At 40.9% G+C, this 12,677-nt stretch overlaps 1 protein-coding gene across 1 annotated transcript in view; it reads right to left on the bottom strand.

Moving 5' to 3' along the window:
- Positions 1-12,677, bottom strand: part of PSMD13 (proteasome 26S subunit, non-ATPase 13) — a 28,358-nt gene that overhangs the window by 2,074 nt on the left and 13,607 nt on the right. The window contains exons 4-11 of the mRNA XM_089655049.1: positions 11,059-11,114; positions 10,155-10,198; positions 6,639-6,725; positions 3,600-3,771; positions 2,054-2,133; positions 1,774-1,899; positions 1,625-1,687; positions 1,434-1,514 (exon numbers count right to left, since the gene is read on the bottom strand). Of these exons, the coding sequence (XP_089511175.1) occupies positions 1,434-1,514; positions 1,625-1,687; positions 1,774-1,899; positions 2,054-2,133; positions 3,600-3,771; positions 6,639-6,725; positions 10,155-10,198; positions 11,059-11,114 (709 nt within the window). The remainder of the gene's footprint in view (positions 1-1,433; positions 1,515-1,624; positions 1,688-1,773; positions 1,900-2,053; positions 2,134-3,599; positions 3,772-6,638; positions 6,726-10,154; positions 10,199-11,058; positions 11,115-12,677) is intronic.

The raw sequence follows: 12,677 nt of genomic DNA, 5'->3' as shown, positions 1-12,677 counted from the left end.
CTGGTATGTTGGCCCATTCCTCCATGCAGATCCCCTCTAGAGCAGTGATGTTTTGGGGCTGTCGCTGGGCAACACGGACTTTCAACTCCCTCCAAAGGTTTTCTATGAGATCTGGAGACTGGCTAGGCCACTCCAGGACCTTGAAATTCTTCTTACAAAGCCACTCCTTCATTGCCCGGGCGGTATGTTTGGGATCATTGTCATGTTGGAAGACCCAGCCACGTTTTAACTTCAATGCCCTTGCTGATGGAAGGAGGTTTGCACTCAAAATCTCACGATACATGGCCCCATTCATTCTGTCCTGAACATGGATCAGTCGTCCTGGTCCCTTTGCGGAGAAACAGCCCCAAAGCATGATGTTGCCACCCCCATGCTTCACAGTAGGTATGGTGTTCTTTGGATGCAACTCAGTATTCTCTCTCCTCCAAACACGACGAGTTGTGTTTCTACCAAACAGTTCTATTTTGGTTTCATCTGACCATATGACATTCTCCCAATCCTCTTCTGGATCATCCAAATGCTCTCTAGCAAACTTCAGACGGGCCCGGACATGTACTGGCTTAAGCAGGAGTCCCTGGCGGCGTAGTGTGTTACTGATGGTAGCCTTTGTTACGTTGGTCCCAGCTCTCTGCAGGTCATTCACTAGGTCCCCCGTGTGGTCCTGGGATTTTTGCTCACCGTTCTTGTGATCATTTTGACCCCACGGGGTGAGATCTTGCGTGGAGCCCCAGATCGAGGGAGATTACCAGTGGTCTTGTATGTCTTCCATTTTCTAATTATTGCTCCCACAGTTGATTTGTTCACACCAAGCTGCTTGCCTATTGCAGATTCAGTCTTTCCAGCCTGGTGCAGGTCTACAATTTTGTTTCTGGTGTACTTCGACAGCTCTTTGATCTTCACCATAGTGGAGTTTGGAGTGTGACTGTTTGAGGTTGTGGACAGTTGTCTTTTATACTGATAACAAGTTCAAACAGGTGCCATTGATACAGGTAATGAGTGCAGGACAGAGGAGCCTCTTAAAGAAGAAGGTACAGGTCTGTGAGAGCCAGAAATCTTGCTTGTTTGTAGGTGACCAAATACTTATTTTCCACCATAATTTGCAAATAAATTCTTTCCAAGTCAGCCAATGTGATTGTCTGGATTTTTTTTCTCATTTTGTCTCTCATAGTTGAGGTCTACCTATGATGCCAATTACAGGCCTCTCTCATCTTTTTAAGTGGGAGAACTTGCACAATTGGTGGCTGACTAAATACTTTTTTGCCCCACTGTATATTCTGTTACAAAACTATACACAATGTAGTTTGAAGCCGATCACGTTTACAAGCGTAACTGCAAATCTTCTAAAAATGTTTAAATACATGTTCTTCAGCGTAAATCACTTCACCATAAAAGAAGCAAACAGACTATCGTATGTTAAAACAGCCTAAACTCACGTCATTAACATTGACTTGTGCACTCTTTGCTATCTCTTCAAAGGTTAGCTGGCGGTGATTCGCAGGCCGTGTAAACGTCATCTAGAGATGAAAGAACGGAGGTGTTGGAGAGTGCAACATCAACATAAACAACCAATACACACTGTTCCTTATGATACAACACACAGAGTCATCTTTAATAAATATCTCACCTCCATTAAACAGAGCAGCTGAATTTTCTTAAGCAAAAGTGTTTCATTTGCAGCAAGGTCAGGCTGACAGGAAAAAAAAAAATATGGTAAGGTGTACATAGCGAAGCACAAATAAATGATGTTTTTCTACTATAAATGTTAATCTTTACCTGCTGTCCCCATGCTGTTTTCAAGGCTCGGAATGTCTCCACGTTGCCACTGTTGAAGGCATAGAGGGTGTCTATCAGCCACTGCCGATCAGAATTACGGAGCGACTCCAATACTGGATGCATCAACTGCAGCAAGAGGTCAAAGTGTCTTAATATGTGGATGTATTGAAACATTTCATTAAAATCATCTGCCCTCCTAACAGTAAACAGTTTAGGAAGCACTACAAAGACATCAGTACATCAACATGAGCCTAAAAACATGCCAACAGAACATACTTACTAGTTCTCCAAAGTTATAGACCCCATCGCCAAGTAATCCAGCCAGACCAAGCGTAAAGGCTCTATCTTGCTGTTCTGGTACTAGAGCAAAAAACAAAATACAGAGACAAGTTACATCAGGCTCCTAATAAAGAAGTAGTAATTGTGTGATTCTGCTGCAACATCTTTTAATTAAAGCTGACCTCTAAGCAGAAAGACACAGTTTAAGCTCTGAATTCATTAATACATCATTAAATGTATTTTTAATGCAAGCTGTGTGTAAAAAAAGATGTTTGATCCTGTCATCTCTGATCATCTCCTTCTTCTACCATCCCCAATCCATCTGCTGATAGAATAGAGCATTGGTGGCAAGCTGCACATGCTCAGTTTGGTGTGTATTGCTAGAGAGGTTTTTATTTTTTCTTGGGAGAGTGCATGTGATCAGCACATCGCCAATCAGCGCTGTCCAGACAGAGGGTCAGGGGTATGCAGCCTCACAGGACAATCACAGGAGAATGGAAACTCCTCCTACAAGCTTTAACCAGTGCTCAGCCAGACACTAATAGAAGTCACAAGATTGCTATATACTGCTGCTGAAGGTACTTAGCAGTATATATTTATTAAAATAATTGCATTTCCATGTTCTGTGTACTGTGGGAGACCAGATATAGTGAATACAGGGTCCGGGTTTAGTAACACTTTAAAGCTGAGCTGCAAGCAAACTGCTAAACACACAGCTCAGCCCTCCCAGGTAGGACACCTTATGTTTTACAATGCAAAAATGGAAAAGATCTGGCTGATGCCACACCCTAAAGTGAGCAGTGGCTATTTATTGGCTCTGCACATCATCATTCTCAAGATTTTGATATTGAATTTGTGAGGATAAACAGGAAGTCTTTTACACAACAAAATTCTCTCTTCTCAGACTGATGGCAACTTAATCCCTCCAAATAATGTCCAGTTAGCCAGCTTATTTTCACAAATTATTCATGTTGTGCTCATCTCAAAGCTAGACAGTAATTAGCTATTTCTTTATATCAATACAGAGTGCCCCAAAAAGCCAAGAGCAAGCAGGAAAAAATCCTGTTTTGTGCTTCCTCAGACCTTGGCATGCAGGTGTGTTGTGTAACGTGTTTTATTTTCATGCAAGTTGCATTAAGGCAGCCCATTCAAATGAATGGAGAGGCAATGCAACAAAATATCAGAAAAAAATAATTGATCTGTATCTCCTTTAGCAGTGCACCATAACATGCAGTGAAGTGTTACTGTGCATTGAAGTCCACTGCAATGTTTTTATGATGGAGCTGCATTGCCTTACTGCATTGGGGCGCCATTCAAAATAAATGCCACTGCTGCACACTAATACAATAAAGTGCATTGCATTGACATGTACATTACCATGAGACAACACACTGGAAAGGTGTGAATAGGCCCTTAGAGAAAATATATTTCCCCAGTTTTCCATGCACTATATTCTAGGTGGAAACCCCAGAGAAAAACAGAAGCACACAGGTACAATTATTTATTGTCAGGATACATATTATACATAACAAAATATGGGCACGTACTTGGTAGGTCTTTGTGATCTGTGCAGCCTAGAAATCTCAGAGCATCTTTGTAATAGGAAGCATGATTTCCAATGGTCTGGTAATATTTGCTAGATAGGTCATAAAAGCGGCTGTGCACAGATGTCACACCAGCAAGTCCACCAAGCATCTCCTCTACACCTTCAATTGTTTCCTAAATACAAAAAAAGTATACTTATATCAAGACTTTACAGAATTTGGATCTTCAGGTAATGGTCAATCCCACATCTTCTAAGCATCACAAAGTCATTTCAAAGCAGGTCAGTGGTACTTTCTTTAAAGTGATTGTAAAGGCACAAGTTTTATTTTTTAAAAATAACAGAAATTTTAGACTTGCCTGCTCTGAGTAATGGTTTTGAAGAGAGCAGCCCCAATCCTACTCTTCTCAAGTCTCCTGTTCATGCTCCTTCCGCTTGCCGTGTGCCCCCATAGCAAGCCACTTGCCATGGAGCCACTCGTGTGTGTGCTTGCTCCTGACCAGGCTCTGGTGTCCGATTTGGCCCCACCCCCCTCACTCGCTGTGACTGACAGCAGCAGGAGTCAATGGCTCCTGCTGCTGCCTCTCTGTCCAATGAGAGAGGTAGCCCAGAGAGACAGGTCTCTCGTGCACATCACTGGATCGAGATTGAGATTGGGTTCAGGTAAGTATTTGTGGGGGGGTAATGCAAGCAGAATAGATTCTACCTTAATGCAGAGAATGCATTAAGGTTAAAAAAAAAAAAATCTAAACATATGATCAACAGGCCTATGAGAGCCACATACATCTGAAACACTGAACAATGTTATGTTTTTAGAATGGATAGTTTTTTAGTATAGTTAGGTTTGTTCATAATGACATTAGGATGCATGAATTGAGCTTGCCCATAACCTCATTGAAAGATACTGGGACAATACAAGTCATACATAGATCGGCCATAACTTTATGACCACCTCACCTAATATTGTGTAAGTTCCCTTTGGCCACCAAAACAACCCCATTTACCACCAAAAGAGTCTTATCCTGCTGAGGCATGGACGGCACTCCATCTTTGAAGGTATGCGGTGGTATCTGGCACCAAAATTTCCATACCAGACCCTTTAAGCCCCGTAAGTTGTGAGGTGGGGCCTCCATGGAACAAACTTGTTTTTCCAGCATATCCCACAGTTGCTCAATTGGACTGAAATATGGATAATTTGGAGGCCAAGTCAAAACCTCAAACGTGTTCGATGTTGTGTTACTCAAACCATTCTTGAACCATTGTTTCAGTGTGGCAGGTCTCATTATCATACTGATAGAGGCTGCCACAATCAGGGAATACCAATTCCATGAACAGGTGTACGAAGCCACCAACAATGTTTAGGTAGGTGGTACTGGTCAAGTAAAATCCACATGAATGGCAGGACCCAAGATTTCCCAGCAGAACATTGCCCTAAGCAGAACACAAGCCTCCGTTGGCTTGTCTTCTTCCCATACTGCATCTTGTTGCCAACTCTTCCCTAGGTGACCGATGCACATTCCTTGGCCATCCACATGATGTACAAGAAAACAATTTATCAGACCAGGCCAGATTCTTACATTGTTCTGTGGTCCAGTTCTGATGCTCACATGCTCATTGTAGGCGCTTTTAGCTGTGGACACGAGTCAGCAGCTATGCAGCCCCATACACAACAAACTGCAATGCCCATTTTTTCTGCTTTCAACCCATGAACTTCAGGGTCAACATGTTTACTTGCTGCCCAATATATCCCAACAGTTTTCAGATGCCATTGTAACAAGATAATCAATGCTATTCCCTTAACCTGTCAGTGGAAAGTCAAAGTTATGTCTGATGGGTTTTTTTTTTCTTCTTTATAACCACTTCATTTCCAGAAGGTTTACCCCCTTTTCAGAACCAGGCCATTTTTTTGCTATTTAGCACTGCACTAGTTTACCTGGTAATTGTGCAATCATGCCATGCTGCACACAAACAAAATTTATACAGCTTTTTCAAACAAATAGAGCTTTCTTTAGGTGGTATTCATTTTTTATTCATTATGTAAAATAAAAAAAGACCGAAAATTTTGAAAAAAAAAAAAAAAAATGTATATATTTATATAATACTTTCTGCTATAGAATATATCCCATAAAAAAAATTTTTACATCTAATTTCTTCACAAATTTAGGCCAAAATGTATTCTGCTACATGTCTTTGGTGAAAAAATCCCAATAAGTGTATGTTGATTAGTTTGCGCGAAAGTTATAGTGTCTACAAACTATGGCATATATACTGGAATTTTTATTTTTTTAATACTACTAATAGCGGTGATCAGCTACTTATAGTGGAACTGTGATAGTGCGGCGGGCAAATTGACAACCACTGACACGAAAACAGTGATCAGTGATAATACTTTACACTGTCACTGCACTGACACTGGCTGGGAAGGGTTAACATCTCAGGTTAATCAAGGGGTTCCTAACAAGTGTGATGTATGTATTATGTGCTGCTATTTACTAAAAATATTTGCTCCTTCTCCCTGCTTTGCAGGAAGGAGAAACAAAGGACCTTCTCACAAAATCCCACTGTATCAAATCACAGCGGGATTTGGCGGTTGGGGGCACACGTGTCCCCTCCCTGTACCCGGAAGAGGCCAGCAACATAGAGGTACGTCACTGTAACTGTACGGGCCACCCATCTGCAGTACATTGCGGGCAGTCCTTAAGTGGTAAAAGAACGTAAAGCGAACCTTCCGTTGTAGCCCCTCGCCATAAGAAATGCATCTGGCTTCTAGCGACTTCATTTAGGGAAGGGTGCCTACACTGACCCTTCTCTTGGAAAAGCAGATGAGACCAAATATCACAAGAAGTCACTCCTACACACTTCTGGAGTGATCCTTTTGAGAATTAAACTTCTTTGTGTTCCCAGGATTCTGAAAAAAGGCCCAATGATGTCAGCCTTGCATTGAGGAAGTGGCCAGAAGCCAGAATGTAAACTGAGTAACTTTTAATATATACTTTAAAAATCCAGCAAAAGATATTTTTGGCTAGCAGCAACTTTCACATACCTTGGTGGCTTGCAAATCTCCAATGTTCAATTTCAGAGCTCCGATTGCGGTTCTACACAGTATCACTGCCTCATCACTACTTTTCACCTAAATGTAAGATGAGGGGATTAAAAAAAAATAAAAATATCAAAGACTTTAGTGTAATCTCACATCACTATAAATGTTCTTTGGTAGCTCAGACCTGAGCATTGTCACATGCTCCCCCATACCCAGAAGCCCTGCCCTATTACAGCAATGATGGCAGAACTCTAATAGTGTGGAGGAAGCATACCTTGGAGTGGTGAATGGGGTTACCAGAAGGCAGTCATTTTACCCTGGATGGGCATAAGTAACAATGTCTTTTTAAAGTGGCAGGCGCCCCTAATGGATTTGCAACAAGGCCTCATCATACAGAATTACCACCCTGCATTTGAACTTATATTTAAAAAGCTTTGGTATTTGTTTTTTTATCCCCCTAAGCTCCAGAAATATTTGAAATTAATCTAAGAAGGCTTTAGCCACCAGCAGTGATCATTGCATTCTGATGGTTGGGAAACCTCTTGCTGTCAGAACACAAAAGCACAGCAGGAGGGATTGCCTTATCAACATTGACACTGTTGATGGGGAAATCTAGCACTTTTCTTTCCTTTAACCTGTGGTTTTCTTTCCTTCAACCGATGGTTGAAGGAAAGAAAATAGCATAATCTATGGGCAGCCTTTGGCTTTAATTTGTTAGTCTTTTTTTTTTTAGTCCTAGTTCTCATCTTGGACTATAGAATAAATAGCCTTTAAGTGTTGATGATCTGAGAGTGGAATGGTTGGCAAAAGACATTGGGCAGGCCACTCTACAGCCTACAGTAATGTTGGGGGGGGAATTTACTAAAACTGGAACAAAGAATCCGGAGCAGCTGTGCATGGCAACCAATCTCTAACCTCAGCTTGTTCACTTAAGATTTGAATAGGAAAGCTATATACTAATTGGTTGGCACGCACTGCTTCTCCAGTCTTCGCAAATTCCCCTCTGTATGTTTTTCGCCTACAGCATGGCTTAGGAGCCCAGTGCATTTAGGGTATTTTCCTGTACTTGCGGGGTCTTTAAAGTGTTACTAAACCCACAACAGTAAAATCCTTCTGTAAAGGCAGTAAAGCATGCTTGTTATACTCACTGTGTAGCCTAAGGGGTTAATTCTTTGCATTGAGTAAAAACGCTGTTTGTTCCTGACTTCTCTGACTCTCCCCTTTTTCCAGTGTCCCTTCTTATCTCCTGATAAGACAGATCATGTGGAATCACTCTGCACATGCTCAGTTTGGTGTGTATTGCTAGAGTTTTTTTTTTTACTTGGGAGAACGCATGTGATCAGCACAGGGCCAATCAGCACTGCCCAGACAGAGCTCAGGGGTTCTGCATTCTCCTAGAGCAGAATGAAAAGTCCTCCTACAAGCTTTAACCAGTGCTCTGCTGGACACTGATAGAAGTCACAATACTGCTCTAACTGCTTGTGAGAAAAGGTATTTAGCAGTTTATATTAAAATAAAATATAACATATACTAAAATAACTGCATTTCCATGTTCTGTGTACTGTGGGAGACCTGATATAGTGAATGCAGGGTCCTGGGTTTAGTAACACGTTAATTCTTTTCCTGCCAGGGTAGTTTTTACAATTTTGAATACATGCTAACATGCATATTCTGGGCCTAAAAGGTTAAAAACTCAATATATACTTTCTGAAAGCAGAGGCCCTTGAGAATAATTTTTAACTTTTTTATGTCACAGATGTTAGCGCAGCAGTTTACCAAATGCAAATTTTCAGTACAAAATACACTAAAGTTATTTAATGTACACAAATACAATATATTAAGAAATTTTTTTTTTGGTTGACCATAAAGAGGCAAGGTTTCACCAAGTAAATAGACTAAACATGTGAAACCCTGCAACTGCGACAAACATTTGTAACCAATTTTATCCACAAATGATGCTCTTAAAGCCTTTACTGGTCATCAGTTTAATGTAGATTAATTGACTATGAATGCTGTTGGTTGTAGTAGTAACTTAGCAGCTTTACAAGTGTACATGCATGTAAGGTATGTATAAATACCTATGCTGTTGCAGGTGCAAGCCTTAGGTCGGTGGCAGCGAAAGGGTTCAAAACATGGAGAAACCTACGTATACTGCATATTGTGATATTTTTGCCTTGTCATACACTTTACCTTGAGAAGTAACAGCATTATCATTCAATTACAGGAATTTGAAAAATAATGGATCTACTGGCAGGATCAAAAAAGTAAAAAAAAAAAACCCCACTATGTACAGAGGGAACTCACTGCTTTGTTAATGCTACCTTCTTTCTTTATGGGGGCTTTCCCCTACAAATATATTTTAGTGACAGACTGTATCACGTCATTGTTTAATTTTCCCACGGTTACATTTTATCACAGACATGAAATACACATATGTAAACTGTTTTACTTGCTAAAGGATTACTACTCACACATATCTATGACACAATATCTAGTCGATCCTGAATACGGCTGCCAGACTCATTCACCTTTCCAACCGCTCCGTTTCCGCCACCCCCCTCTGCCAATCCCTCCACTGGCTTCCGATTGCGCAACGGATCAAATTTAAAATCCTAACACTGACGTACAAAGCTGTCCACCATACTGCCCCGAACTACATCACCGACCAAATATCCAAGTACCACCCAGCACGCACACTCCACTCCTCACAAGACCTCCTTCTCTCTAGTTCCCTGGTCTCCTCCTCCCATGCCCGCCTCCAGGACTTCTCCAGGGTGTCACCCATCCTCTGGAACTCCCTTCCCCAACCCCTCAGATTATCACCTACTATCCTCTCCTTTAGGCGCACCCTGAGAACCCATCTCTTCAGGGAAGCCTACCCCACCCCCTGCTAACTTGACCGACCTCCACCACTCTTCCTACCACTCCATCCCCCACAGCTATCTCCTCCTGTACCACTATCCCGTCCCTTCTAGATTGTAAGCTCGAAAGAGCAGGGCCCTCGATCCCCTCATGTTTTGCATTGTATTGGTATTGTTCTGTCACATGTTCTGTCCCCCTTTGTAATGTACAGCGCTGAGTGAACTATTGGCGCTTTATAAATACTGTATAATAATAATAATAATAATAAATATTTGCTGGTTCAGCTTTATAGCTTTCTTTGCTCTACTCATTGTGAAAGCAGTCATCATTGTGAGGACTCGGATTTATAGTCTACAGACCAGGCTAAAATCAAAGAGCTGTGATGGGAAACTGTAAAGCTAAACCAGTATGTGAGGTTGTCAGCTGCCTAGCTGTGCAGTGTGGCATAGTTGTGTTATTCACAAGACTGAACAAAATTACAGATTCTGTGACAAGCAAAACAGACCATATTCACTCGTTTCAACTATTTATCAGGCTACCTGAAGTATATATGTGTATAGCCCTATGGCTGCGTCCTCAGCTGGATCATGCAGAACAATACTGCATTATTACACATGATTTAGTAAATATAAACATAAACTGTAGAAAGCTGCTCACCTTCTCCCGAGTCTTTTCTAGAAAATTAAGTGCTACTGTGGGCTCTATTAAAAAAAAAAAAAAGAACAAAACTTAAACGGTTTATACTGAATCATTTTCTCTAAAAATGTCATACAGCAGAAAACTCCTTAATTTTTTGTACCAAAGCCATTTTTATTGTTTTTTGCATACGTAGTAAAATGCACATTATAAGCCTGAATATTACTTAACTACTACCCGCCCCCCCCCATAAAAACACATATTTTTTCGAAAAGTAAGACCATGGAGGATAAAATGGTAGATCCAATTTTTTTATGTCACATAATATTAGCGCACATAATTATCAAACACCAATTTTCAATAAAAAGGTTCATTTTAGTGAACAAAAACACAATATACTACCAGATTTGTTGTAAAATACAAAAAAGGGGTTGGAACAAGTAGATACCCAACATCAACATTTCACTGGCAAGCTGTGGAAGTGACTGGACAGCTGCTTTACAGCTATAGCAGTCAGGATTTTTTTTTTCCCTTTACAATTGCCCAACACAAACTTGCAGCAGCAAAAGGGTGACCTTTTAACGCCCATGTGCAACATAAATGCGTCGCTGGGCTGCCGATATTTTTGTCCTGAAAGCAAGCCCACTGCATGCTCCCAGCAAAGAGACTGAGCTATGAAGATAGCTCTTGGTCCCTGCTTTTGATTAGTAGCCAGTGGGACCGGCTCCTGATCACATGACCACTGTGACAGCCGATCACAGTAGTCACATGATCAGCTGATCTTTCCCAACCCCCGACATTCAGAACTTTTCAAAAGGGACATGGGGGTGGGTGAGAAAGGGTTAAAATCCTGGTCTACATGCCAGTGGTTAAAGGAACTCTCCTAACCAGGTCATTTGCAATACTAGTTTAAAACTTTCCTCACCTGTCATTTGTCTCACTACATGAAGGATTATTTCAACAAGAGACAATGGGTTAATCCTGGAAAAAAAACAAAAAAACAAAATACACATGAGGGAGAAGGAAATATAATGGAAAAATCTGAAAAAGGTAGGTCCTGAAAGATATATAAGGACTAAGGGCTTAATGTGGATCATGTACAACGTTGCAAATTATACTTTTAAATACTACTTTTTAAATAAACATAACAGGTCAAATATTGTACTGTAAAGCATATTGATGTATAAATTGAAGTATACAATTTATCTTTAGACAATATCTTCCATTTTGCTTGAGGTGATTGTAGCCATATTAGTGCATTTGCGACAGAAACAATTGAGTACTGTCCGTGATACTTTTTTTACTAACTTATATTCATACTTATTTATACTTAATTGTATGTTAGTGCAAATAAAAAAAAGTATCACGGACAGTACTCAATTGTTTCTTTAGACAATGAAACACAAAAAACAATTAGATTCATTAAAAACATTTATAAACACCCCACTGAAGTGGACCCTGGCATGCATTTTAAAATGCACCAGGGCTAACACAGGACTGCCAAAACTAGATGGAATAAAGATTGAAAAATGTTGCCTGGTCATAAAAACCTTAAAGTGCTTCTAAAGCATTCTCTGCATTATAGTAAAATATGGTGCTCCATCCCTGAACACTAAACGGACTCCTCCACTGATTCAGCACTGGCCTGTCTACAGCAGTGCAGCTCTCTCTTCGTCATTTCGGAGAAGACTAAGAGTAGCAGGAGCCAAAGACTCTTGCTACTGTCATTTAAATCCTGTGGGGAGAGAGTGGGGTGTGACCGCGCCGAGTTGTGTATGTCTATAGAAGCACAGTGTCCAGCTCGGGAGCGCCACATATAGGTGCCCCCTCAGCAGCCATCTTGCTGAGGGGACACGTACAGGAAAAGAGAAGCAGAGAGCGACAGCGGGGGGACTCCAAAAGAGGAGGTAAGAAAAAAAAAAACATTTACAATCATTTTACAACAAAATTCCCACTAACACTAACTAGCCTTAAAAATGTCCCCTCCCTCCTTCTGCTATCAATGCTCACAAATATGTGTTAAAAAGAAGTGTATACTTACCTATTTTCAGCCCATACCTGTCTTGTGACCCAGCAATCCAGTGTCAGTCAGCGGCAGTTGCAGGAGAGAGGAGGGAGTGCTGACAACGGCTGGGGCATGGGAGCCTATGGGTGACATCACCACTCGTAGAATTCCCAGTCTTGTTGAGTGTTCTCTCCACACCCCTGCAGCCACCGCTGACTGATTCAGTGGATCCTGTGACTATACTGCAGTAGTCTGAAAATGGGCAACATTTGTTTTTTTTTTTTAAACACAGGTTAGTTAGCAAAGGTAGCAAGAGAGGGGAAGGGACAATTTAAGGTTAGTTAGAAATAGGCAGGAATTCTGCTTTAATTTCTATTGTAACATGCAGATGGAAATGTAAAAATCTAACTTACACAATATGAATCTGTGGCTCAAGATGAAACAGGAGATTTACTAACAAATCTGCCAGCACTGACTAAAATACTTAAGGATAATTTGTAGCACCTTCTTGAGTTTATGCTACAAAAATATGTAAGCTG

The sequence above is a fragment of the Staurois parvus genome, unplaced genomic scaffold, assembly GCF_062004578.1.
Source record: "Staurois parvus isolate SC_StPar_1 unplaced genomic scaffold, SC_StPar_1.0 ptg000818l, whole genome shotgun sequence".
NCBI lineage: Eukaryota > Metazoa > Chordata > Amphibia > Anura > Ranidae > Staurois > Staurois parvus.
The sequence above is the reverse complement of the archived record's forward strand: the minus strand, read 5'-3'. Positions and strand labels throughout refer to the sequence as shown.